We start from the raw sequence: 26,571 nt of genomic DNA on the forward strand, positions 1-26,571 counted from the left end.
CAAACCCACCCCCCCCCCCCCCCCCCCCCAAAAACACCAAAGACTTGATTTTGTCATTTTCCATTCTGCATATTCGAACTGGCGCATCGCATTTAGCATCAATGCCATTGAACCTTGCATGACTTAAGACTTGATTTTGACTCAACACACAAAACATACAGCTAAAGATCGGCTTTAAGAGACTGATATCAAGCAGAAAAGTTGCCAAATTTATGGTGCTTTCATGGTGTTTTTTGGAGCTTGACAGACAGTCACTATGATCAGTTTCACTGTATGGAAAAGAGCTGTGTGAAAATTACTAAACGAATTCTTTTGTGTTCTACAGAGAAAAAAAATGTATAAAAAATGACAGCATATTCACCATCACTTGTAATTATATATGTGCACCATGCAAAACAGAAGCACATTAACTGATCCTCAGGAAGCTAACCATTAAAGCTACTAAATGCTGTATAAGTGCACTGGTTTAGAATGGTAATTACTGGATGTGCACAGCACACTTGAGGGAATCGGTGCATTTGCATAAAATCTGTGGATGCTGTGGACAGTCACACACTCCTCTCTCTAACGCTGCATCTGTAAATCCGTTCATGTCATCCTCTCATCATCAGCTCTCAAACAGGGGCTGCTCGATCACGCAGATTGATGACTCTCCCAGCACGATCGATGGCGAGCCTACAAATGTGAACCACTGCGCAATGAAAACCAGCACACACATGCACAGAATTATACACGAAACGCGCCTAGGTAGGCAGCTCGCTGGGTTTTGAGGCACAACATCAGGTGATGATGCACTTGGGCTTTTTATAGCTTTAAATCTCTCACCTCCAGGTGGGCACATGGGCCTCGTAGTCCCAGTATTCCCTGCTCTTCAAAGTGTTGACATCGGCATACACCCGAGATTTACTACCGGCCACCGGGCCGGGCATGGCGCGCGACGGGGCTCAGGGTGTAGGAGAAATCCGGTCGCCAAATCCAATCCAAAACACACGGAGGACCACCGATCAGATGCAGACCAGCCCGGGGGAGGTCTGATGGTATCCGGTTCGGGCGTGAGGTATCTGATATCAGCGGCGTGAACGATGGAGCGCGGTGGCCGCTGAGCAGCGCTCGTTCCCCGGCTTGTCAGAGGTGTTTAGACCGCCTGGAGATCCGAGGGGGAAAATGAATGGTGGATAGTCTGTGAAATGCCCTGGCGGTGCTAATGTCGCATGCAAAGCTGCGAATATGAAGTCTAGATGGTCTATTTTGGATCTGTATGTGAGAAGTTTTGTGAAAAGCTATTTGGTTTAAAAATAGACTTTGAGTCCTAGGCGGGGGGGTTTGTTTAAATCTAATTATTGTGGGTTAAACCCCCCCACCACCCCAGAGGGGCCTCAAATCCCTAGATCCAAAGCATAGAGATCCGAGAAGAAAATCCAGGATGTTTCCTCTCAGTCTTCAGTCTGTAGCAATGGAACCACCGTACCACCGTAACTGAGTAGAATATAACTAACCCAGCCTCTAAGCTTAGGATATTGACTGGTTAGAGAGCGAGAGAGAGAGAGAGAGAGAGAGAGAGGGGCGGTGGACTACAGATCGATGTTCTGCTCGACCCCCGTGAAAACCCGTGTCCCCGTGACGGCGATATGCAATAATCGCGAAACCCGCTTTTAATCCAGTGCAGCGTTCTGCTTGTGATCGGGGTTCGGGTTTTCCGGACCAATCCCCCCGTGCTGCTGCAGGAAAAACGGACTGCAACGGTTTGACCCGGAAGCGCAAGATAGCTTTATCAATTAGCATCGAACAGCCGGAAGTACAAGATGTAATGGCCACCGGGCATGTCCGTCCGTTGCTATGCGCCCGTATATGAAAGACTTCCGTTTCCATTGATGAAAGAGAAACAGATAGTGCGCATTGACACAAGTACTATGAAGAAAATCTACATTTTGAGGAAATGCATTGCCCAGCTGTGTTTTCCATTGTTTCTATTTCATTTCAGTCATTTCAAAAGAATAGAAGTAATTTTATAACACATGCAGTTTTGTACAAATGGTTTAACTCAGCTTAATAAACGATTTACTCGGGAAACACATACATCTGTATGTAAACGACATGAAAATCTAGCATGTAAATTTCCTCATAATTGTTTACAATATTAAATAATAATTCTGATGTTATTTGTTTATTTAGCTACGGTTTTATTTAAAGGTCTTTAATGAATATGGTGTAACGTCTGGTATAATCTGCCCCTAATTAAACATTCGTGTTAAAACGTTATTTTTAATATGTTTGTTTTCTTCCATAGAGTATCACATTAATGATTAATGATTAATGGCGAAGCAAACGCGCGCACGGTCTGGGATGGCATTGTTTTGCTTAGCAACCATGGCGGAAACCACAGAGGACGGTCAAATCAACACCGATAAAAAACTACTTGTTGAACTTGTGGAGGACTTGAAGTAAGGCACAAAAGTTTAGTTTTTTTCAAAATCTTGACTTATTCTTGCTGTCATATTTGCCAAACGATAACCTTTGTTCGTTGTAATACATGTAGTTGGCTGATAACGAGCCTACGGCGTTTTAACTGACTCTAAACGTTTTAGTTCTTATGTCAACAAACACTTTATATTATTTTTACATTTGAATAACTTCAAATTTTTGTTTTCCTGAATTGAAGACGCTCAAATGCAGCGCAACAAGCAGAGATCGATATGTTTGAGCGATATAGTAGTGGGCTGGACCTACAGCCTCAATCGGAGAATTATGAAACAGCATCACAGATAGACATGGCAGCGGTACGTATTTCATATACAATGTGTGTTATATGCGTTTTGAATCATTTCTCATTATTGTAAACAAATGAATACAGTCATGGCGTAATGTTCAGTGCGTAGTGTCGTCTCTTTCCACTCTCAATTTTTGAGGTGAAATATTACTTGTGCATGTAAATATTGTAATGGGAATTATATATACATGTCATTTGTTCATTCAGCACTGTCAATCATGACGTCATTATTATGACTATATCATTCGTTTATTATCAATCTTTTGATACCAGAGTCCAGGAAGGAAAACTAAAGCACGCACTCCAGAGAGACAACAGCTCCTGACACTAGAACAGAAATGTGATGTCGCCAAAAGCATGCATAAACAGATGACTGAGGATTTGAAGAGAGCAAAAGACCTTTCAGAAAGAGAGCTGGACAATTACAAGGTCATTAGTCAAGAGAGAGAGAGAGAACAAGCTCATGAGGCTGTTACAAATTAATTTCATATGCTTATGTAATTGATTCTACCGTCTTTAGGCAACTCTGGAAGAAGCTGATATCCACTTGGCAGAGGTTAAAAAAGAATGTTGCCAGTTTGATCGTGACATTGGTAAAGCGCTGCGGGATAAAAAGAGTGTGACGATGAGTGCTGAGAAGGTCATCAGATACATTGAGGATAAAGTAAAGGCCAAGGTAAAAGAAAACTTCAGATTGCAGGTTTACAAGAATAATGATTTACAAGCACAAAGTGCCCACATTTTTTTCAGGAAAGCCTGATTGAGAAGTTGCATCAGAAGAATGCAGCACTCCTCGCATACAAGAAAAAACTACAAATCCAGTTGAAACAACAAGAGGAGATGGGTGAAGGCCTGACAGCTTTGGACTTTGAGCAGCTCAAGTTTGGGAACATGAAATGTAGGAAGCGACTGGATGAGCAAAACCTCAGACGTGTGGAACTCAAATTACTCACAGGGAAGACCCTGCATGTCTTGAATTCTAATAAGGTGACTTAAGATATCAATATCAATCGATGTGTCGAGCTACACGCCACAGTATTAGGATAGGTCTTGTAAGGGTCATTGTTATAAGGAACTGTTGGCCTTGATCAGACCTTGACCTAAAACTGTGGGTTTCTACAGAATTATTTTTCAGTATTTCGATCTTGCAGGAGAAGCTTCAGACCTTGACACTTGAGTCAGATGTGCTGAGCAGTGACACTGCTTTACGGGCGAAATTACTGATTAAGTTTGAGGAGGAGACCAAGCAAGCAGAGGAGGTCAGGATAATGAAATTCATTATATGCACTTCAGAACCCAACATCATGGAAGTAAATAATTATTAAAATTCTGGTAATCTATCGACCATTATTAAAAACAACAAAAACAGACTAAAATACATTTGTACTATTTAGAGCGGTACTCCACTGGCCAAAAGCCATAATATGGATTTTATTTTCCTGACAGGAACGAAACAAAGCAGAGGTTCTGAACAGGAAGTTGAGGGGCCAGTTGGCCGATTTTCACGTACCACATGTCCTACAATACATCAACGTTAAGGAGTCTCAAGGTCAGCTGCAGAAGAGTGTTAAAGAATGGGAACGCAAGGTGGAGATTGCAGAGGTGAGGATTCTTCAAACGCTTTATAGATTTATTTATTTTTTTATTCCAGAATTGTGGTTTTTAATGATCTTATTATTCCAGATGGCACTAAAAACATACTCCAAATCCTGGGACAAGCTTCGGATCACTGCTGGAGCCAGAGCAGTTCCTGCACGACATGCAGCCATAGATGCTGGATTGTATGGATTCTGAAACAACAAAAACTAAACATGCCCTAAATAACCTCAATGCCCAAGATGATGTCAAAGATGCCTATATACTTTAAAACAAATGCATCAATATGAAGAATAATAAAATGAACATAAAAATGACACGCAACAATGCATTATTAATGAAAAGGTTTATTAGTTAGTGCTGTGTATATTAAATGCTACATACAGATATTTAAGCATGAATGTCACATCAACCGCCACATGAAGTTTTCTTACTAGCTCATTCACAATCTACAATTTGAAAAAAAGCTAAGGAGAAGTATGTGCACTCGGAAGTGCAGATACTTGGAACAGATTACGGGAACTAACACAGCAGGCATGCACGGGGTGGTGAGGTCTCAAAACCATAGAGGAAGGCCATTGATCTTAACGTTCCCCTGTCGTCCTGAAACGTCTGCCAAGAATATAGATACTTATATAGAGATTTTAAACAATATTAATAAAAAAAAATTAATATACAAACGTGAAAACATAAAAAAACACAACATAGTTTCCAAATCCAACTGCTCATTGATTCTTAATGGCTACAGTTTAACAAACAAAAAAAAGCTCCTCTGCATTTAAAAAGATGGATAAATAGTTACTATAAAGGGGAAACAAATTGGAGGCAAAGGTCTCTGCGGAGAAACTAGATGCCCCTGCTTAAAGGTGCAATAGGTGATTGTCTTCAGAAATTTTTTTTGTTATGCTGGTTGAAAGTCACTTGACATCCCGATAGCAATCATTAAGTTTTTTTTTTTTGCATTTATTGTGACAGGACAGATCAGACATGACAGGAAGCGAAGTGGGAGGGAGAGAGAGAGAGAGAGAGAGGGGCGGGACCGGGAAAGGTCCTCGAGTGGGATTTGAACACGGGACACCCAAATCGCAATGGCGCTGAATGTCAGCGCGCTGCCCACAAGGCTATCGGCGGCAACAGCAATCATTAAGTTAAGTGGTCTAAATGTATTTTTGTCTGTATTTATATATTCTGTGGAAGTCGTAGGATCAAGAAATGTTTGTCCAATCAAAACGCTCGGTCCGAGCGTTTTAATTGGCTTTCCTACTGTCTGTCAACGTATGTATTTGCATACCTCTGCACACCGGGTTCGCACAGACAGGATACGTCATCAGCACGTTCACGCACGTTGGGCAGACAGAGCGAGAACGGCAGACAAACATCAACAACCCGATCTTCCTTCCTGGTATTGTAGTACTTTTGAAGTTTTCTCACCAGTGAATGACACATGATGTAGCCCAGCGGTTCCTCGCGCCAGCTCGTTAGAAGTGAGCTACGTGCATGAACTGTTTTTCCGATCGATATGATCCCTACACAGTGTTCATTGCTCCCTACTCCCTGAGCGGGGGAAATCCATTGAAGTTTACTTCACTTCGGAACATGGGCTGGAATTGGGAACCGCTGATGTAGCCTATTGTAGTAATGTTGTCTCTGGTCTGTGAGCGTAAATGCATTCAGGGGGTGTGGCTTTGGACGGCGATTGCAGGGAGGGTGGGATGTTCACTTTCAGTGCTATCAGGCTAAAGTTAGCATTTTCCAAGATCTCCTACTGCACCTTTAAGGCCAAGATGTCACTATCACCTCTAACCTCGCTGTACAGTACAAGGCGAAACCTAACTGCAAGAGGGAGATGCTCCTCAAGGGCCAATAGTCAACATATAATACTGCATAAGCAACAGAGCTGAGAATGTCAATTTTGTAAGATGATGGGAAATCGTGATGTGGGTGGGAGGGAAAAAAGCAGGCAAATCAAGACTTGGACAGCTTGTTCTATTCAAATTCAGCTTTGTAGACCAATAAAAATGTGGCAGCTTTTTCTAATATTAAAAAAAGGAGAGTATGTGATTCAAAAACCAAAGATTACTTTTGAATGAGTACCACTTACCCTCTAAACCAAATATGTATATACTACGATTGTAGTAAGTGTCAGTTTAAAAAACAATTTCTTAAAAGAATGTACTGGTTATCATTTGAAGTCGAGGCCTTCGAGGCCCAAACAAACACTTTCCCTCCTGGAATCTGGGGGGAACCGAAAATCCATTTTGAAAGTCTTTGATCTTACGGTTTTTATAAAAGATTAACAAAAAATGACTCACTGTCATGTTGCGAAATGCAAATGACTGCAGGCAAGACACGGTGTTGGCAGATTAGAGATCAAACATGTGGATAAATCTATACAGCAGAGGAAGAATGACACTTAGAAAATCCATTTTGAAAGTCTTTGATCTTACGTTTTTTATAAAAGAATAACAAAAAAATGACTTGCCGTCATGTTGCAAAAGGCAAATGACTGCAGGCAAGACACGGTGTTGGCAGATTAGAGATCAAACATGTGGATAAATCTATACAGCAGAGGAAGAATGACACTTAGGGTACTGTACAAGTAGGCCTACATGAGTCCTGTATGGGGGAGTGGGTGGCCAGGCAAGGGGCAAAAACCTTTATAAAAACGGACTCAACTTTCACGCTACCTTGAACACCAATTACAATCTAAACTACATCTACAAAGAGGCTGAAATTAATTTTAAAAAGGCAAATCAGAAACAAAACTTAAAGAATGTATGAATCAGAACTTCACATGAAATGCTACTTATAAAATTGTGGTGCAGTTTAAAAACGACAACGCAATATCTAATGACAGGACTGGTAAACAAGTTGCATACATACTATGTACATACAGTAATACAGGAAGCCTTTTCAGGTTTTTTTTAGGCAATTTTCAGGACAGCTGTACTGATTCTCGTGTTAATATGAACTGTTTGTATACAAGATTGAAGTTTACATTTCTATATAGATTCTATATATTTGCGTATAATCTCAAGGTCGTTATACTTCTGCTGGTTAATGATCTGTCCTGTTTAAGTTCTGGTACAGTACAGTAGTAGATTTTGGTACATACCATTAGTTGCCACATCGAGGGGAACGTCAACATTGACATAGACAGACAGTTTCAACAGTTCATAACAGCACAACTTTGTCCCCCTTTTTGTTTTGTCATTAGCTTTGGGGTGAACTAAATGCGCACAGTAGGCTGCCAGAGGTTCTCCAAATGCGTGTACAACATACTCATATTGGAGCAAGGCTAGTGATCAGAATAGTTATTAATGTAGAGGCACACAGTAAGCAGTATTTCAACTAGGTCCTACCAAAAAGACTGAACAATTAGGTTGCAGACTGAATCGTTTTTTGTCTTGTGCTCTAGAGATTTGATGGGGGCATTGTGAGCCACGTCGGGTCAAGGAGCCACAATGCAGGGCAAATGCCGCCCTACTGGTCTAAGATCACAGTGCTATCTGGGACAGAGTTTGGAGATCTCCCCTTGCCTCCTCCCAGGATTCAGATGTAAACCAACAAATCGATAACTTTTTGTAAATAAAATCCAATTCAACTATGCCTCTTGATATCAAAAAGGGAATAACAACTTAAGCATATGCATGTTTAGAACAAAATTAGGTATTATGAGGTTACTGGGCCTTGTAAGAATTAATTTGTCTGGGGTAGTTTGCGGAGATTGATAATACCTTTGCAAATGATAATCAGGGGAACAAATTACTGAATGAGAGAGGACACAGGGTACCCCCCACCTTCAGCCGTGTGCTGGACAGTATGCTCCTGAAGGGCTCCTAGATCAGCGAATCGCTCTCCACACCATACACATTTAAACTGGGCATCCCTCGCATGCACGCTTTGATGCTTGGCCAGGTGTTCACGCTGCTTGAAGCCCTTGTCGCAACTGGCGCACTTGTAGGGCTTCTCTCCGGTGTGGACACGCCTGTGCCGCTGCATCTCCGAGGAGTACTTGAAACGCTTCTCGCAGTCAGGACACTTCAAGGGCTTCTCCCGGGACGGGTCGCATCGGTGCTGCACGAACTCTGAGGAGGACAGGAAGCGTCGGTCACACAGCGAGCATTTGAGAGGCTTCTCGGTGCAGTGGGCATTCTGATGGCGCTGTAGCGTGGTGGCTTTTTTGTAGGCCTTTCCGCAAACGTCACACTTGTAGGGCTTGTCTGGATTTGTGGGTGTCGAGGAGGACTCACCACATTTGTGACGGAGCAGCTCCCCGGACTGGCTGAAGCCCTTTCCACAGGAGGCGCATTTGAAAAGGTTGTCCATGCCGTGAACGTGCTGGTGGTACAACAAGTGGGACGGCTGCAGGAAGCCCTTGTCGCACAGGTTGCATTTGAAGGGGCGGTCGGCGGAGGGCTTGTGCGTTCGCCTGTGGCGCACCAGGGCATACTGTTGTTTAAAGCTCATCTGGCAGTCTTCACAGTGGAATGGGCGTTCCTCCGAGTGGGTGCGTTCGTGCTGTCTCAAGTCGGACGGACGCTTGAAGCCCTTCCCGCACGTGGCGCAGCGAAACGGCCGAGCACCTTGCGGCTGACACTGGTGGTGGAGGAGCTCGGAAGACTCTTTGAAGTGCAACTCGCAAAGGTTGCACTTGAACAGGTGCTCACCCGAGTGTGCGTACATGTGACGGACTAGGTGGGATCGGTGCTTGAAACTCTTCTCGCACACCGCACACTTGAACGGCCGTTCGGAGCTGTGGGTACGCTGGTGGTGGGCTAGATGTGAGGACTGGCTGAAGCTTTTGTCGCATGTTTCACATTTAAAAGGCTTCTCGCCCGTGTGGACGCGTTCATGACGGGTGAGCTCAGATAAGTGACGGAAGCCCTTGGAGCACACCGAACACTTGTAGGGTCTGTCAGGTTGCGAAGGCTCGAACGTAGGCTGACCTGATGTCCCGACGGCAGCACTGCCACTGGATGACGCTTCGTCGTTGGATGGCTGCCCTGGAGTGGCCGTTGACGAAGTTGGCGTGGCATTTCCAGAACCCGGCTGATATGTTTTTTCACATATGGAGCACTTCATGGGGTTGCCGCTGTTATGGGCATTGTGATGCTGTGCTAGCGAAGTTAGCAGGGAGAAGCCCATCTTGCACACTCCGCACACAAAGGGTTTCTGCTCCACCTGTACACACTGGTGCTCCAACAGGTCAGTGGCTTGGTGGAAGATTTTCAGACACTGCGTGCACTGAAACGAACGGTCTTGGCTCACCATGCACTGGTGCTCATGAGGATTAGCCAGATGGGAGATGTCATGGCCACACGCACCACACTTGTGTCCTCCCTCGCTCTCGACATGCAAGGAGGGTTGCTGCGCTTGTGCCGGATGCTGTTGCTGGTTGTGCTGCTGACTGTGATGCTGCTGTTGTTGTTGTTGCTGCTGCTGCTGGGATTGTGGCTGCAATGCCGTGTCCGGCTGGAGGACGATGCCATAGACGGTGCAGCCCAGTGTGTCCGCCCCTGGTGGGATGGTGTGCACCACTGGAGGCGGGGCAACAGCATGTTGCTGCCACGCCTCCGTCACCCGGGCTCGGGTGTATGGATTCAGCTTTGAGCCGTAGTTGAACCTCTTTCCAGGTGAATTCAAGGGGAAGGGATTGTTGGACTGCCCGCGATGGGAAAGGTGGGGAGGCAAAGAGGAACTTATTTTGAAAAAATGAAGAAAAATTATTCTATGTAATAATGTTTTCAGGAACACTTTGTGGCTTGATATAACAGCGAACTGACATGGATGTGAGCATCAGCCAAAAGTGCAAAGGAGCTTGACCTTCTTCATCACCTTGGTACAGCCCTATAAGAGAAAAACAAGAAAACTGGATAAAAAAAAAGTGCAATAAAACACTCCACACATCTCTAGAGGCATTCACACTGCAGGGCTCCACAACAAGGATGGCTTGTGAAACAGTTTTGAGCCAGTTGATGGAACAATCAATTGCCTCATCATACATTTGTTGATCTTATACATGCCATTTTATGCCTTGCAAATTTAAACTTAATATTAAAATGAGTATTGTCATTTCATATTTTGCGGATTTAAATGTTACCAGTGTAACATTATCTAACCGTCTGACAAAAGGCATCTTTACACTGTCAAGTTAAGGCTGCTTTGTACCCATTTAAAATTCAGTGTAAAGATACAATGGTGCAAAAAATAGGCTAAATTAAGCCTGCTCTGACCCACCTTATTCCCTAGTATCAAACTGTACAGTTGCAACTGCTGTTAATGCATTTATGCCACCTCTGAGTAGCATTTAATTAGTCTAAGATGCACTTTAGAAGCACTTCTGTGTCACCTTTGAAGTGTAAACTTGTTTTATTGAAACAGATATAAAAACTTATTCTTGGAAACATCATTAAGACTAGGTTAAAAATTACATCATTCATTCTTTTTTTGTTGTTATTGAAAAAACAAATCAAGATTCTATGAAAAATATAAATATATTTTATGGCATATAGAAAATATAGCTGAAATAAAAATGTGTGTGGGCAGTATAGCAAAAAAACCTAAAAAAAACAATCTACTGGTCTGAATGGGACACAATAAAATATCCCGATTGTTCAACAATACGAGCCCTGACATTGACAGTGGCTTGCATCATTAAAATTGACCATAGACATAATTTTCAGAGAAAGCTGACTATTTAAGGCAACATGAGTTTTAAAAGACTGCTGGTGATGCAACAAAGTGGGCATCAACTTTTTACAAAAAAAACAAAAAAACAGCAGCGCTCATGTGATTCACATCATGATATAACTGGTTACAGCAAGAACGCCTACTACATCAGCAAAGTGACTTGAGGATCTTGGCAATTTAACCACTGCTAATGTGAATGGCCTTAATCTTTACTGCAACAGCTGGCTTTGAGTCTTGGCTGGATGGTCTGTAAGGAGATCTACATCATTTGCACCAATGCACATTTCAAATCATATCATACTAACTTAGAATATTAAGAGCACACCAATATTGTACATGAGCAAATGATAAACTACTAACAATGAGCGAAGACAGTATCATATGCACCAAAGGAGATCTGATCACAGACCACCTCTCACCAATAATAACAAAGGTACAAGCATCTGTCAGGTCTTGCCAACAAATAGCATCACAGAAATGCATATGACACCCAAAATGCTGTCCAGGTAGGAAGCTCACTATGTTTTGAGACAGTCCTATAGTCTCAATCACCACATTAATAGCCTGTGTACAAAAGGGGTACACCCGTCCCAAAGCATGCATGTACGGTCAAGAAAATGTAATAACAGAACGATATGTAACGAATGACGCTCGATCGCCGCGTATTTGTTATCGTGGTGCATAAAAGCCGGTGACAAAATTGTAACGTTAGGTAGCACTAATATTTATGTCCAACACAGAACACAACCGATTATAAAACCGGCGGGTTTTCAAGACACCTGGAAGAAAACACGAGCACACAGCTACGCAAAATGGCTAACGAATATTTGCAAGCTGGCTAACAGGCTAACTGTAACCTTGCAACACACACACACACATCCTGCTACATTTTGTTCAGATATGCATATTACCTTTTTCATAAGCGGGTTCCACGCATGTTTATTCTCGGAAATATAAATTTAATCAAAAAACAGCTTATGGAGTTTCTGAAGGCCGTAAATCCTCCCACCGATCCGCGGTCTCGGATAGGCCGCTCCCCCGGCCAGTGCCTACAAAAACACACGAAAACCCTGCCAACTCTCCGGATCTCTCTTGGTTTGCTCCGCAAAAACCCGATAACAGCCTTTTCGGAGTTTGCAGCGCATTTAGGGGAGTCGACAAGCGAGGACGGCCCAACACACAGTGTGTTTTATTTGGCGCTGGGATCAGTGACCACCGAAACCCCCGACATCCGCACGGGAACCTGAATAACACATAATTGGCATCCTCACAAAACATACCGGAACTTCATTCATTTTAATCAAGAACGGCATTTATATGTACATATTAAAAACTACAAACGTCATTATCACGCATTATATGTGTCTGTCGCTGTTTCAGGGTGGTATAGAGGGAAATTGTTGTTTTATTATAACGCTTTTGGAGGAATTATTGTAGCACACGACAGGATAATAGTTCATATGAAGCTTCACTAAGAAAATAAAACGTCAGCATTTTGTTCGTGCGAACATTGTATGTTAATGTTTATACTAGGATGCAAGATTACGTGTATGTATATAGGCTTACTGTCATGTTGACCCGCTGTAATGTTTTATAAGGCAGAATGCGAAATAGCCCGGAAGGTGACCCCGGAACCATTTGAATTCATCGTTGCTGAAGTGGGACGCTGTGATGTTCTGATGGGATGTCCGAATCTTTTCTTGAATCGGTTCTTTCGAATGGTTAGTTTCAAAGAACCGCTTCAAAACGTACCTACGCGCTCATCCACGCTTTGAATAAAAAAAAATGTAATCCCAAATAAAACAGATGTCTCGGCTGACAAAAATATTAATACAACTATTTTTATAAACCCAACAATGTGTCGTTCGTGTGATGATATATAACTGCCATATATAATCAAGTAGCTCAGAACCGCTCGGACCGCTTCGTTCAGATTTGTGAATGAATCATTCTGACCGGTGCTGTGAACCGGTTCAACTGATTCATTGTAAATGATCCGACTTATAAGAATGATTCGTTAACGAATTCTTTGGTTTGTTGTAGCGGGGCGCTGTGAAGAAACGGCAACATTTGTTCAACGGAAGCACGTTGAACGTCACAATGAGAATGCATCACGTATCTGAGATGGTGTTTTGTGGAACTGTCCATTTGCAAAGACATTTTGTCAAGATGTTTTAAGTTTCATTAGGAGTAACATTTATAATGAATGCATTCTGTTTTGGAAGGACGTAGTATTGGGTTTTATTGAGTATGAACAATCTAAAAGGAAACAGTTTTATGTAGTGAATCTGATTTTGCTTCTTGCAAAATTTCACATCCACAAATGCAAATATTCAAACTCTAGACCTCTCTTCTTTGTTTTTATACAAGATTTTGAGCAATACCTTTCATTAATCCAGTTGTCTAAGAACAAAAAAAGCCTTAAAAACTGTATCTATCTGTAACTCTTTTCCTATCTTTAATGACATGTAAATCTCAATTTGATTCTTTCAGTTTGTAATGTATTAACAACCCCCTTTTTCCTTTTTTTCCCTGTTCTTTTTTGTTATTATTGTTTATCTTTTTTATGTTAATGGTTGTATTATTCTATGTGTACTATTCTTGATTATTGTAGGTTAATCAGGAGATTGTAGATAGAGTGTCAATGGTCCATTTGAGAGATAAGTGGCGGTAATGCACTTACAGTATAAGTCTGCAATCCGCCGTAAAGCAACAAGAAGAAGAAGAGATGGTGTTACTGTTTTTCTAGAAAAAGTTGTTTAATACTCTGGCGCAAAGATTTTCCTTTTAGCATGATTGTCAATTACAGTAGCAGTAGCACTTCTGAAGAAGAAACTGAAAGCTCTTCAAAAGATGATTCCTCACCTTTAAGGAAAAGAGGAAAACTTGACACTCAAACCAGGTTTGGTGCATTTGCTCTTCTGTTTCTTGATTTAGGTTTATTTTGATTTGCATTTCCAGAGCTCTAAGTTCCTCTTTTACCTCAGTAGCACCAGTGAACCTTTGGATCATGGATCTGTTAAAAGGAAAGCTGGCAAATCAGCCCACTTGACACCTCGCCTGCCTCTTCCTGACAGCGTGAAGAGATGTTCAGAGTACCTGAAGAACAGTGGATCGAGAAAAGTGAAGAGCATGCAGGGCGACAGCGGTCCTTCCAGCATGAGCGGGGCAACTGGGCTACATACGTGTTCTGTCCTTGTAAGCATTTTCCTCAGGGTATTATTGAGGTAGACACTGTAATTTTTCCTCTGAATGACCTTTAACCCTTTTTTAAGATGATCCTGAGGAGGCCTTTCTGGAGCTACTCAATGAAATGATGGTGGTTGCAGCTGCTCACGGCATCCCTCTGAACTTGTCTGAAGAGTTTCACGTCAGTATCTCAAAGACGGTGGTTCTGCGCCATCACTGGATCCAACCATTTATCCAGTCCATTCAGACCGGTCTGACACAGTCCCAGAAGTCAGTGCTATCTAATCAAAACCTCATTAGGGGTTTTCACAGTGTTTACTCTGGGTTATCATCATTCTAAACACGGTTTATAACCCCAGGAAGAGGAAATTATCACACAAGTAACTTAAAAGCATGTTTTTTTACCTGGGATTATGTGAAATGTGAAGCAAGATAACCAGGATTGCGGGGTTTAGAATGACTCATGGTTAACTATTTTAAGTGTGAAAAGCCCTACTGTTTCATTATGCCATATGTTAGTTGCTGGGTATCTAAGTCAGATTGTTTTCTCAGGTTTTTCTGCTTGGCCGATAAACTGAGGGTTTATTCTAATGTTGAAAAAACTAGGTATGTCATTACTCTAACTGTTAATGACCCAACTAGGATGTGTATTATTTAGTTCTTCATATCAAATAATAGACTGTTTTAATGGCATAAAGTTGTTCATGCAGGACCTTTCTTGGTATGGAAATCTCCACTGGAAAAACTCAGTTGCTTGAGCTTATCAAGATGCTGGATGAAACCATGAAAGAATTCAACCTTAGCACCTTTTATAAGGTAAAACCTGAAAATGATATCATATTTGTGATTCAAATACAATCAAATTTAGATTCCTTGTAACACTGTCTATTTTAGGATCCTTCTTTCCACATAAGCCTTGCTTGGTGTGTGGGCGACCATACGGAAAGATTGAAAAAAACATGTTTATCACAAATGCAGGTAGGAACCCAAACACAGATCTCCACCACAAATTAAACAAGGATGAGTATTGATTGAAGGCAAAGGTTGTGGAGTTGTGCTCTTGACATCTGAACTATAATAACCTGTTTGTTTTTTTTGTAGAGTTTCATTGATGGTCATGAAGATGGGCCATTTTACATACAGCTCAACTGCACGGAGCTTCGCTGCAAATCGGGAAATAAAGTCTTTCTTTTCTCCCTCCAGTGATCTTGAAACACTGTTGAGAATGTGAATTTTCAAGTTTGCTAACATGTATTGCTGTTAACATTTGTGTTTTAAGACTTTTCATATTTAAGCAGAATATAATAAAGCTTTTGTACTAAAAACTGATGCATAAAGATCTCTTTGTTACATTATACAATTTTGGTAAAGAGCATTTTATTGTACATAATTGCAACATACCTATGGCACGTATGCAACAATCTGTTGTTTAGTGACAAACAGCCAGACCCTGGGTTTGCGTTCCACTGAAAAATACATTGCATTTTTACCATCAAGCATTTTTACCATCAAGCCATTTTACGAGCAACATACCACATCCTGAAACTGAAAGACCTGGTTTCACTTTCCACAGTTGTACCTTCAAAAATACAGTCTTTGTTTTTATAACAGAACTTAATCTTATAACTCCAATTTTAAAGGCAACAAATAACTTGCTTCACAAATCATTATATTCAAGAGGTCAGTACATGTATAAAAAGAAAAAAACTGAGGCGAGTTCGTACACGTGTAACAACATTAACACGTGGGTCGTGGCACAATTGTAGTCACAGCCGACAAATTGAGCAACAATGAGATATTCAGCAGTCGTATTGCACTACAATTGAGATCTCTTAATAAACCATAAATCAATACTGGTCACAGACAGCCTGATAAATAGTCTCTAGCTTGTTCGACAGAAATACTGCAGCGTCAGTACAATTTGGATAGAAAATGCATTTTAAAAAAGCACTAGGTAAAAATCTGTAGATTTTAAGAAGTAGGAGGTAAGAGATTAAAAACAGACAATATTTAAAAATGTTTAATGGCAGGCAATTGTTTTTCACATGAATCAACTGTAATTTGTGCATTAAAATCTCTAGAATATTAAATTGTTAGATTTGAATTCAGTAAAAAAAAAAAAAAAATTCTTTAAATGTTGATTGTGCCCAACAATAGATGACTATTTCACGCTGATCTCTTAATAAACCTGAATTCCACAATAAAGGAACTTTGAAAACGAATTTAGATAATATACATCCTCTAGAAGTGACCCATCTCACCCAAAAAGCAGAACCGAGTCCTGTACCTTTGGCAAACCACAATCTTCAGTTCAAAGTTAAACAGGAGAAGTGTGATGCCATCACGGTGAAAACAGCACCTTTTTGATGTAGTTAACCGTGGTTATGTTCAACAGCATGGCAACGTGCTCATTCCCAGGCAGCTCGAACATGTTAACAGGCTGCTTCTGTTGGCCCATCCAGCGTTTGCATTGTGTCGCACTCAACAGGTTGACCGTTCCGTCTCCATCCCCGTTGATGACGGTGGGATCTACGTCTGGGAAGTTTGTGTAATTGTATCCCTGAGGTGTGGGGATTCCGCTGCCATAAAGGCAGTGGACAGGAACGCCCGGAGGCTGAAGTGCACTGACCAGCGGTTCTGTGTCTTGCCTCATGGCCCAGCCGTCCTCATAGTTGATATCTCTGAAGAAGCGCTGATAGTCTTGGACAGTGTAGCTGGTGTTGGGGGTGGAAACCAGGACCATGTCTTTGGGCCAGGTGTGGGCGTAGGGGAAAAGCCAGACGGTGGAGACGGCCGTTCGCTGCTGGGTGCGAATTTTTAGAGGACTGATGACAGGAATGCGGTTGTTGTCGCCTGTGATGGAACCAAAACCATCAAAAGGTCAAAGCAGTGATCGAAAATGGGTTTGAAAACACAAGTGCCAAGTTTTTATGTTTTGTTCACACCGGACTCGTTTCTGCATTTCACTGCATGTTTTTTTTTTTTTTGAGTGTTTTGCTTTGTAAATATGTGCTAGATAGACATGTTTGGCTGCAAAAACACGTGTTGTATTTATGGTTTATTTCATATGCTTTTGAAAACTGTTTATACCATTTTCAAGGTTTTTTATGATTCTAAATATAAAACACAATTTTTAATATACATTGTAAAAAATATATATATATATTAAATAAAACAGAAGTATGTTTAACAAGAAAATGCTATTTCAGATTTTCTACTTCAAATGTGTAACTTGCCATTTCTTTGTAAAACAGCAATTCTTTATTTCACTGTATATTTGTCCAAATGTAATGTTTTTACAAATATCATTAACTATACATCTGTATGAAGTAAAGCACTATATAAATAAACATTTTTGCAAACCACATGACAAAAAGGCTTTTAAAATATTAATATAAATATAAATGGCAGTTTTCTTAATAATAATATTATTTAATAAAATCCTTTTTTAAATTCTAGAATATTAAATAATCATGGTTCCTCAGAAATAATAATAATACAAGACTATGCCAAAGTACTTGAGGTTTTCTTTTCAAAAATGTAGATTTTTTTTCTTTACCATGATATGAGGACAGTTGTATCAATGTGACCATTTTGACGTTATGCCCTCAAAAAATATCAAGACCATACAGATATTTACAGTCTTGAAAAATATCAAGACTAAAGTGAACTGCTTCACTGTGACAGTTCTGACTTTATGCTAACAAAAATATCAGTTATCTTATGTTATAAATTAAACTAAGTTAATTATAACTCAGAAATTAAAGGTGTATTCAAGCCACTGTATATGTGAATGCATTTTTAATTCATTTTGTATAATTTAGTACAACAAAAATGAGAGCCACATCATTGACCTACAAATTCATTTCCACAAAATCTCCTTCCACAACAAATTTGGCCCATACCTGTTGCCATAACTCTCAGAGTTTTGGCCACTCCGGCCCATGGAGGACCTAAAGACACATATGCCTTGATGTACCGGTCCTTCCAAGCCTGTGTCTGGTGATTAAGAAAATAGAGTGTGTACATATTCCCCATACTGTGTGCGATGAGAACCACAGGACCACCAGCTTTATTAGCCATCTCCTCAATCATCTGCTGCAGACGCAAGAAGTACTCCTTATTCTCATCTACAGATACAGATCAGGAGAAAAACGTAAGAAGTTAGACATAAAGACAAGAATCAACATGGTCCCGAGAACTTTGTTTTTTTGTGCACAAACAGATCATGAAGATACTGACTTGGGGCTTTACGCCAGTCATAGGGGGCACCTCGAACATCATCGTCTCTGGTATAACCCCAGTCAACCAATGCCTGTACTATAGTGAAGTAGTACATGCCTGAAACAGACAAAGCACTCGTCAAACAACTGTTACCAATCAACATACTAACATAATGAAATAAACACCTAGTTTGCACTCACCCACACTCCGTTTGCTAGGATCCAGATATTCCAAACTATATGTCTGTCCAAAACCAGGCACTCTGACATCCACCCCCGGAGGAGCTTCAGTGAGGTGGGTTGAGTGATTGTACAGTAGCCTGCAAACAAAATATATGCTGATTACATATTTGCATATTCAAAACAAGGTATAAAAAGCAATACGGAGAAAGAGTTCAAAGAATGCACAGCATGTCTTTATCTTTACATTCAATAGAGTGCATTATTGCCAGCCAACTTTTTCCAATGGCGTTGGTTCCAGAAGCATTTTTTCTATTCATTTTTCCCATAGAGATTTCTAAAAAGTATTTATTAAAGTATTAGAACAAGCCATTAACCAAGCCAACTAGGTACTAGTGTAGGTGAATCACAACATTACAAACTTTCATTTGAAACAAAAAACGTATTTGAAAATTGAACGAAAAGACAAAGGAATAAGAGTGTGTACTCACTGAGAGAAAAACTACAATCCCATGAAACATTGTGAATGACAATTACATTTAAAATAATGGAGAAATATAAAACGAACCATTAAAAGTTGTTATTTATAGCTATAGAAACAATATATTTAAAGTTATTGCACACACTTTTGGCAGGATTTGTTCGCTGCAACCATAATTGGATTCAAGTTTCTGTTTAGCATAATGGGTAATGTAGTTTTTTGCAACAAATTCAGCAGTTAAACACAATTTATTTTAAAAATAGGTTAACATAATGTGAATGGGTGCTTCAACAATACCACTGATTTTACAACCAAGAAGAAGGATGCTTGTTTTTGAAAAATTGTATTCCTGATGCCCTTTTGCCCTTTACCTCATGTTATCAATCCAGCAGTCAATGGCCACCGGCACCAGCAGCTCCAGGTTGAGCCATAATGTGAAGTAGTCCTCTGTCTTCTTGTAGCAGATGTAGTGCACTACACTAGGTTTGTCAAGTTTTGCTTCAAGCTGATTCCCAAGATCTCCTGGAACTACAGAGAGAGAGAGAGAGAAGTAATTAGGCCAGCTAACCAATCACATAATCACTGAATAAAAATACAAGAGAGCTTAATCAAATATTAATGAGTTTACACAGTCAAAAAAACTACTATAGATATGATCAAAGAACCACTGATTAAAAAAAACTTAACACTATCACTATCCAAAAGAGATTACCAATTTATCCCATACTGTTTAAACATCTCGATCATCACTAATCCTGGCCAGTTTGAAGCAGTTGACCCCCCACTATACTTCCAAGTATGGGTTCCTGCAATGTTTGCATGTCTTTATCATCAGTCACCACATCCAGAATTCATTTTTCACATATTTAACATGACTAAGAAGATTATTTTTGCTCCTGCTATCAGGTGTCGTGTAAATATTGACTAGTCAAATATTGTACTTAAGATATTGTTATAGACATTTTTTTGTAGAAATAATGTACTTAAGCCATCTTTTATTGCGGTATAATGATGTAGTGTAAATTTAAACACAAAGACAGATCTTTTTACACAAAAAGTATCTGATGGAAAATCCAGTCTAGTTTTGTTTTGTAACATGATGAGGTGATTCCAGCTAGAAGACAAGCAAACATATTCACAAAAAGATTTTAAGGTGGTCTTGGCTACCTAAAAGTGGTATGACCAACTGTTCTACCAGCGTTGATCCGCTAATGACCAGGTAGAAACCAGGAACCAGTGGGACATACAAGTTCAAGGAGGTCAAAATGGTTTATGGAACACATTACCAGATAAAAACCATCTTGGATCAGCTAAAAACTTGCTATCATGTTCCAAAACACAGATACTCCACTGAAAAAATGATACAAATTTTTTTAAGGTAAGTGGTTGCAAACAAAAATTAATTGAATGCAACCACTTACCTTAAAAAAAATTAGTAAATTCAATTAATAATTTTTTTATAATTTTAGATGGATTCTCCATCAACGGACAATGGTGCATGGAAAGTATGATAATACTTTAGCACACTGTACCATGGTACTTACATGGTACTCTAAGATATTTCAAGGTATATTAGACTTTTAAGGTTTATATGACTAACTAACTAACTAAATAAATGAATTAAAATGAAATAAAATACAAAAATACGTATTATGACAGTGCCATGTCAAAAACATGGTTAGGCTACCTCTATACAATACTTCTATAAAGTCTGAAAAAAGATCGTTTGTAATAAAATGTAGTCGTAAATGTCATCATTTCCCTTCGTGTAATAAAAAAAAACTTTTTTAAATGGCAAAAACAGTTTGACTTTGACCGGCTGCTAAATCAGTGACAAAAGAGTCGTTTGATTTTTTTCCCCTCAAGTCATATGACCGTGTCATATGAGAAACCGTCAAAGCGAAAATAAACATTTAGACAGAAGGAAAACGCCAGAAAAGAAACCGAGAGGCTGTAATACTATGGATTTGCTAGGTTTTTGACATTCATACTCTCTGACTGTGTTTCTTCAGTAAATTCCAGTGAATAATTACATCGCAGCTGTTTAGTCACGTGTATTAAACTGTTAGTAAAATATCGACATTTTTCAAGAAGTGTTCAGCCACCACAGATACCATCTGGTTACACACCCATTCAGATATTAAACACCCCATATAATACATGGATATAAGATTAAAGCGGACTACTGTACATCATGTAACACTGGTTGGATCTCAAAACCTAATATTCATGCAAACGCTATCTAGACAACATTTTGACCATCACAACTTTTAAGCATCTGAACTGTTACTAAGTTGCCTGAATGGACAAGGAAAGTGTTGTCTAGGTAGGCAGCTCATTAGGTTTCGAGACACAGCCCGTATGACAGTTCATCACGAGACAAGTAAACAACTGTGACTTGTGTCAAGTACAGAAAAGCAACAGGACATTTCAACACAGAGGATGTGCTGTAATAAAACAGCTTACTGAGAACCACAGGCGGTCGATCCGAGCACACTTTCCCCGGTGAGCATTTCAGACTTCTGCTGTCGGTGAACGACACCAGCAACAACAAACACAGCTGGAGCGACGCGAGGATCAACCGATGGCAGGAAAGCATCTCTTTCAGCGGCTCACACCTCTGCTGGCTTACAGGATCAAGGGTGCATTTGTGTTTATCTGTCCATCGTGAGGTCTGAGAGTGATCCGAGAAGCGTCTCTTCTGGGTCTGCGGAACAGTGACAGCGGGATGAGCACAGACAATGTGGCGATCATGTAATAGGTGTTTTTAAAGCAGCTAGACGCGAATAAACAATGGCAGAACGCATCGAGCCAGTGGGCGGGGCTTTGAGAGACAGTTCGATTATGGCATCGAAAAATGCTGCAAGAATTGATGTAACAGAGCATGTATTATCTGTTTATAGTCATGCATACCTCAGATGTAAATTTCGAAATAATTGTGTGCTTTGAAAATTTAAGATGCTAATTAATGACTACAACTACTACAAGGACTGACCCTGTCATTTGTTTCAGAATTACAGGTGAAAACCTATTCAAATAGTAAGCTAATTGTCACAGATCTTATAATTTATTAATCAGAAAACCCATAGCAAATTAGCCGGAATGACACTATTTAGTTTTATTTTGACAGATCATCGGAATAATAAAAAATGTGTTAAATGCTTGTATTAAATAATTGAAATCTATTTCTCAATTAATTTTAATGAAATGTATTTTATTTAAAAACAGGCAATGCTAAATTAGTATTATTTATACACTACTGTAAATTTTATTCATATTTTGAATGATCTTTTTTTTATATTGTCAGATTTCATTTTACTTTTATGTTAGGTTGTTATGTGCTTTTTACACCTTTATTCGTTATTTTATATTTCTGGGTTAGGGTTAGATACTTTAAGTTTTAGTATTAGTCATTTTAACACTTCAACTAAAAATGTCCAATAGTTACGTAAAATGATATAAACATTTTATTTACTTAATAATAAAATAGGCACTGACAAGCATTTCTCGCTGTCATTTAAATAGCTAAAAATAAATTAACTACAAGAAATGAATAAAAACTTAATACACATTTAAAAATCAAAAACGAAATAAAATAGCAAAACACAACAAAATTACTCAAACTTTAAATAAAAGTTCAAAATGAAAATAGAAAATAGAATTGAATATTATAATAGTACACCGATGATACTAAAATAACACTGCTACTAACAGAAGTAGGACACTTTATATATACAATTTTAATGAGAATGTGTGTTCTTATTGTTTTATTGTGTAGCAAGCATAAAAGCAATAAAAACCTATAATCCAAAAGCAGTCAAATTTGTGTTATATTGTGAATGTAGTCACGGGTTAAGGGGATGCCCATTGAATTATTGTCATATTGCACATGCAGGTTGCTTGTTTCACTCTCTGTGAGGATGATGTTCAAAGACCAGAGGTTTAAGGTGGACAAAAATACCAAACCGAGTTACTGATTAAAAGAATTTCCACCAAAACATCTATATTTCAAGAGAAACAATCAATTATTTTTTCCAACAACAATCAAGGAAAGATTTCCTGGCAAAATGACTGCCTGCTTCTGAGTGAACTCTGAACCTTTGTCTAACGCATTTTCATTTGTTTGCAAAAAGCTGATGTGAATCAGACTTAGAACTCCTAAACTGGTTCAAAGGTTACGGAGTTCAGCAAATTTTATCTATACTGTGTACAGACAGGCATAGGAAAAACATGGACACATATATGCACCACTAATATGGATAAACATATATATTTATTGTAAGCATTCATTAGACTAGTAGTTTAACAATGTCACAGCCTAAAAAACATCGGTGACCTCAGACAGGCATAGGAAAAACATGGACACATATATGCACCACTAATATGGATAAACATATTTATATATTTATTGTAAGCATTCATTAGACTAGTAGTTTAACAATGTCACAGCCTAAAAAACATCTGTGACCCTGAACCACAAAACCAGTCATAATGGTCAAAATTGTTTGAAATTGAGATTTATACCTAATCCGAAAGCTGCATAAATAAGCTTTCCATTGATGTATGGTTTGTTAGGATAGAACAATATTTGGCCGAGATACAACTATTTGAAAATCTGGAATCTGAGGGTGCAAAAAAAAAATCTAAATATTGAGAAAATCGCCTTTAAAGTTGTCCAAATGAAGTTCTTAGCAATGCATATTGCTAATCAAAAATTAAGTTTGGATATATTTACGGTAGGAAATTTACAAAATATCTTCATGGAACATGATCTTTACTTAATATCCTAATGATTTTTGGCATAGAAGAAAAATCGATAATTTTGACCCATACAATGTATTGTTGGCTATTGCTACAAATATACCTGTACTGCTACTTAAGACTGGTTTTGTGCTCCACGGTAACATATGATCCTTTACATATATATGAAATGTGATTAACATGGTAGCATAGACAGTTTAAGTTATGCTATGTTATACAAAAACATTTCACATTTTAAGAGCTACGATGGCTATAATCTTTAATGTACAGATTAAATACATTTGATAAATTCTGTATAATACACTGTAACAAACGAGTATATCATGTCTATTAATATAAACCAATACAAAGAGATGTTTAAGTCATACTTTTGTACATGAGATCAGGACACTTCTAATGCAGCTTGGCAAATGTCACACAAAACCTAGGCTAAGAGATGGAGGCTCTTCAGAGCTGTCGTCTGTTTTCTCATGGTACTTTCCCTCCAAAATTCTCTGGACTGCTGTGAGAACCTTGTGATTGAAGACCATGTCCAAATGAGCCATGCCTCTGAACTCTGTCACGTGCACGGCCTGTTCCTGTTTCCCTATCCACCGCTTACAGAGACTCATGCTGCGGCTGCCGACAGTGTCGTCGCCATCATCGTAAATAATATCTATGGGGTCGGTGTTTGGAAACTGTTCGTCGTACACGTATGTGACGGGCGTAGGGAGGCCCACCCCATAGAGGCAGTAGACCTCGACGCCAGGTGCGGGCAGACCGGCCGTGAGGTTTCTGGTGTCCTCCCACATATACCAGCCATCCTCAAAGTTGATGTCTTTGAAGAACTGTTGATAGTCTTGGTTGGTGTAGTTGAAAAAGGGGGTGGAGATGAAGGTGTGGTCTTTGGGCCAAGCCTCTTCAGAAGGGATCATCCACGGATTTGTGGTGGTCATTCGTTGCTCTTCGCGGATTTTTATATTGGACACAAAGGGTATGCCATCGTTTTCACCTAAAAAGGCATAAAATAAAGACTAAAACTCAGCTTAAATGTTTTATACATGTTAAGACAATAGGTCACCCAAAATTAAAATTATATTCAAATTAAAGTATTGTTTACAGTTAAAATAATCAGTATTTTATATTCTATGTCTGCATGTTTTTGTATGACTACTTTTAGTAGCTAGGATGCAGCAATGAAGCTTTAAATTATCAAAAGTGACAAAAGATTTCTATTTCTGAATAAATGCTGTTTTTTTACTTTATATTCATCAGAGACTCCTGAAAAAAAAAATATATATATCAGTTTCCATATATATATATATATATATATATATATATATATATATATATATATATATATATATATATATATATATATATATATATAGTTTTTTTTATAAGGCAACATTTCTCATTTTCATTTAAAAATGAAGCACTAAAATAATTGAAACTAAATAAACTAAAACTTAATAAAAACTATATAGACATATTTTAAAAAAACAAATAAAAAAGACAAAAACACAACAAAATTACTAAAACGTCAAATACATTTTTATTTACAACAGAAAAAATAAAAATAAAATATAATTCAGAATATTTACACAAACGATATTAGTGTATGAATTATCAGGGTTGCAAAGAGACAGAACATTTTCAGTAAATTCTGGGAAAAATACGATAAGTTTTGGAAACGTTCCAGGATTTTTTTCAGAAAACGTTTCAGAAAATGGAAAATTTCCGGAAAATTTCTCCCCCTTTGCAACCCTATCAATGATAATAAAATAACATTGCTACTAATGGATTAATGGCGCTTACAGAATTTGCTTAATAATATAATATTTAATATTTTAAACAAATGCTGTTCTTTTGAACTTCTTTTGAAAATCCTAAATAAACATATTTTCACATAGAAATAGAAAACAGTTATTTTAAATTTGAACAATATTTCATAATATAAATGTTTAACTGTGTTTTTCATTAAAAAAAATTATATGACAGTATTATGGATAATGCTTTCTTTACTGTACCTGATGCTAAGACTCTGAGGGGCTTCACAGCACCACCCCAAGGTGCTCCCAGAGAGATGAAGCTCTTAATGTAGTGGTCTTTCCAGTGCTGAGTCTGCTGGTTGAGGAAGTACAGGATGTAGTTGCTGCCCATGCTGTGGCCCAGAAGGTAGACTGGTTGCTTGTACTCATCATGCATCTCCTCCACCAGGTTCTTCAAATGTGAAAAATACTCCTCCTGCTCATCTATACGGTACCAAACAGAAACATTCACATGTACTATTTTATTTTAGTGTGTGTGTGTGTGTGTGTGTGTGTGTATGTATAATTATATATATATATTAGTGCTGTCAAACGATTAATCATGATTAATCACATCCAAAATAAATGTTTTGGTTTGCATAATATATGTGTGTGTTCTGTGTATATTTATTATGCATGTATAAATACACACACATGCAGTATATATTTTGAAAATAGTTACATGTATTTACATATCTATATTTATATTATAAATAAATATATTTAATATATAAAAATAACATATTTCTCTGAAATATATACATGCATGTGTGTGTATTTATATATACATAATAAATATACACAGTACACATACATATATTATGTAAAAAAAAACTTTTATTTTGGATGTGATTAATCGCGATTAATCATTTGACAGCACTAATATATATA

The 26,571-nt window shown here is 38.7% G+C and overlaps 5 protein-coding genes and 1 pseudogene across 6 annotated transcripts in view; 2 read left to right on the forward strand and 4 right to left on the reverse strand.

Moving 5' to 3' along the window:
- LOC107572031 (casein kinase II subunit alpha') overlaps positions 1–1,756 on the reverse strand; it is a 14,544-nt gene extending 12,788 nt beyond the window's left edge. The window contains exon 1 of the mRNA XM_016258437.1: positions 826–1,756. Within this exon, the coding sequence (XP_016113923.1) occupies positions 826–929 (104 nt within the window). The 5' untranslated portion in view covers positions 930–1,756. The remainder of the gene's footprint in view (positions 1–825) is intronic.
- On the forward strand, positions 722–5,529 carry cfap263 (cilia and flagella associated protein 263). Of its 2 annotated transcripts, none has more exons than XM_016258420.1 (9): positions 722–783; positions 2,288–2,441; positions 2,660–2,777; positions 3,041–3,196; positions 3,288–3,443; positions 3,518–3,754; positions 3,919–4,026; positions 4,214–4,369; positions 4,451–5,529. In XM_016258420.1, exons 2-9 carry the CDS (start codon positions 2,314–2,316, stop codon positions 4,559–4,561), a joined length of 1,170 nt encoding a protein of 389 aa, XP_016113906.1. In that variant the 5' UTR covers positions 722–783; positions 2,288–2,313; the 3' UTR covers positions 4,562–5,529. The 2 variants fall into 2 exon arrangements, with proteins under 2 accessions (XP_016113906.1, XP_016113913.1); XM_016258427.1 differs by lacking the exon at positions 722–783 and adding an exon at positions 1,812–1,889.
- Positions 5,530–6,786: 1,257 nt separating this feature from the next.
- znf319b (zinc finger protein 319b) lies at positions 6,787–10,159 on the reverse strand (the record flags this gene model as incomplete). The annotated part of the gene is made up of 1 exon (XM_016258445.1): positions 6,787–10,159. A coding segment is annotated over one exon (2,031 nt), but the record flags the coding sequence as incomplete, so codon positions are not given.
- Positions 10,160–13,731: 3,572 nt separating this feature from the next.
- Positions 13,732–16,183, forward strand: LOC107572053 (U6 snRNA phosphodiesterase-like; annotated as a pseudogene).
- pla2g15 (phospholipase A2, group XV) lies at positions 16,073–21,888 on the reverse strand. The gene is made up of 6 exons (XM_016258466.1): positions 21,596–21,888; positions 19,501–19,657; positions 18,670–18,788; positions 18,488–18,586; positions 18,151–18,375; positions 16,073–17,098 (listed from the first exon to the last, which is right to left on the reverse strand). Exons 1-6 carry the CDS (start codon positions 21,726–21,728, stop codon positions 16,587–16,589), a joined length of 1,245 nt encoding a protein of 414 aa, XP_016113952.1. The 5' UTR covers positions 21,729–21,888; the 3' UTR covers positions 16,073–16,586.
- A 2,073-nt stretch (positions 21,889–23,961) lies between these two features.
- The window catches only part of lcat (lecithin-cholesterol acyltransferase), a 4,777-nt gene continuing 2,167 nt past the window's right edge, over positions 23,962–26,571 (reverse strand). Inside the window, exons 5-6 of the mRNA XM_016258476.1 lie at positions 25,900–26,124; positions 23,962–24,881 (exon numbers count right to left, since the gene is read on the reverse strand). Of these exons, the coding sequence (XP_016113962.1) occupies positions 24,304–24,881; positions 25,900–26,124 (803 nt within the window). The 3' untranslated portion in view covers positions 23,962–24,303. The remainder of the gene's footprint in view (positions 24,882–25,899; positions 26,125–26,571) is intronic.

The sequence above is a fragment of the Sinocyclocheilus grahami genome, unplaced genomic scaffold, assembly GCF_001515645.1.
Source record: "Sinocyclocheilus grahami isolate Dianchi unplaced genomic scaffold, SAMN03320097.WGS_v1.1 scaffold30.1, whole genome shotgun sequence".
Classification (NCBI taxonomy): domain Eukaryota; kingdom Metazoa; phylum Chordata; class Actinopteri; order Cypriniformes; family Cyprinidae; genus Sinocyclocheilus; species Sinocyclocheilus grahami.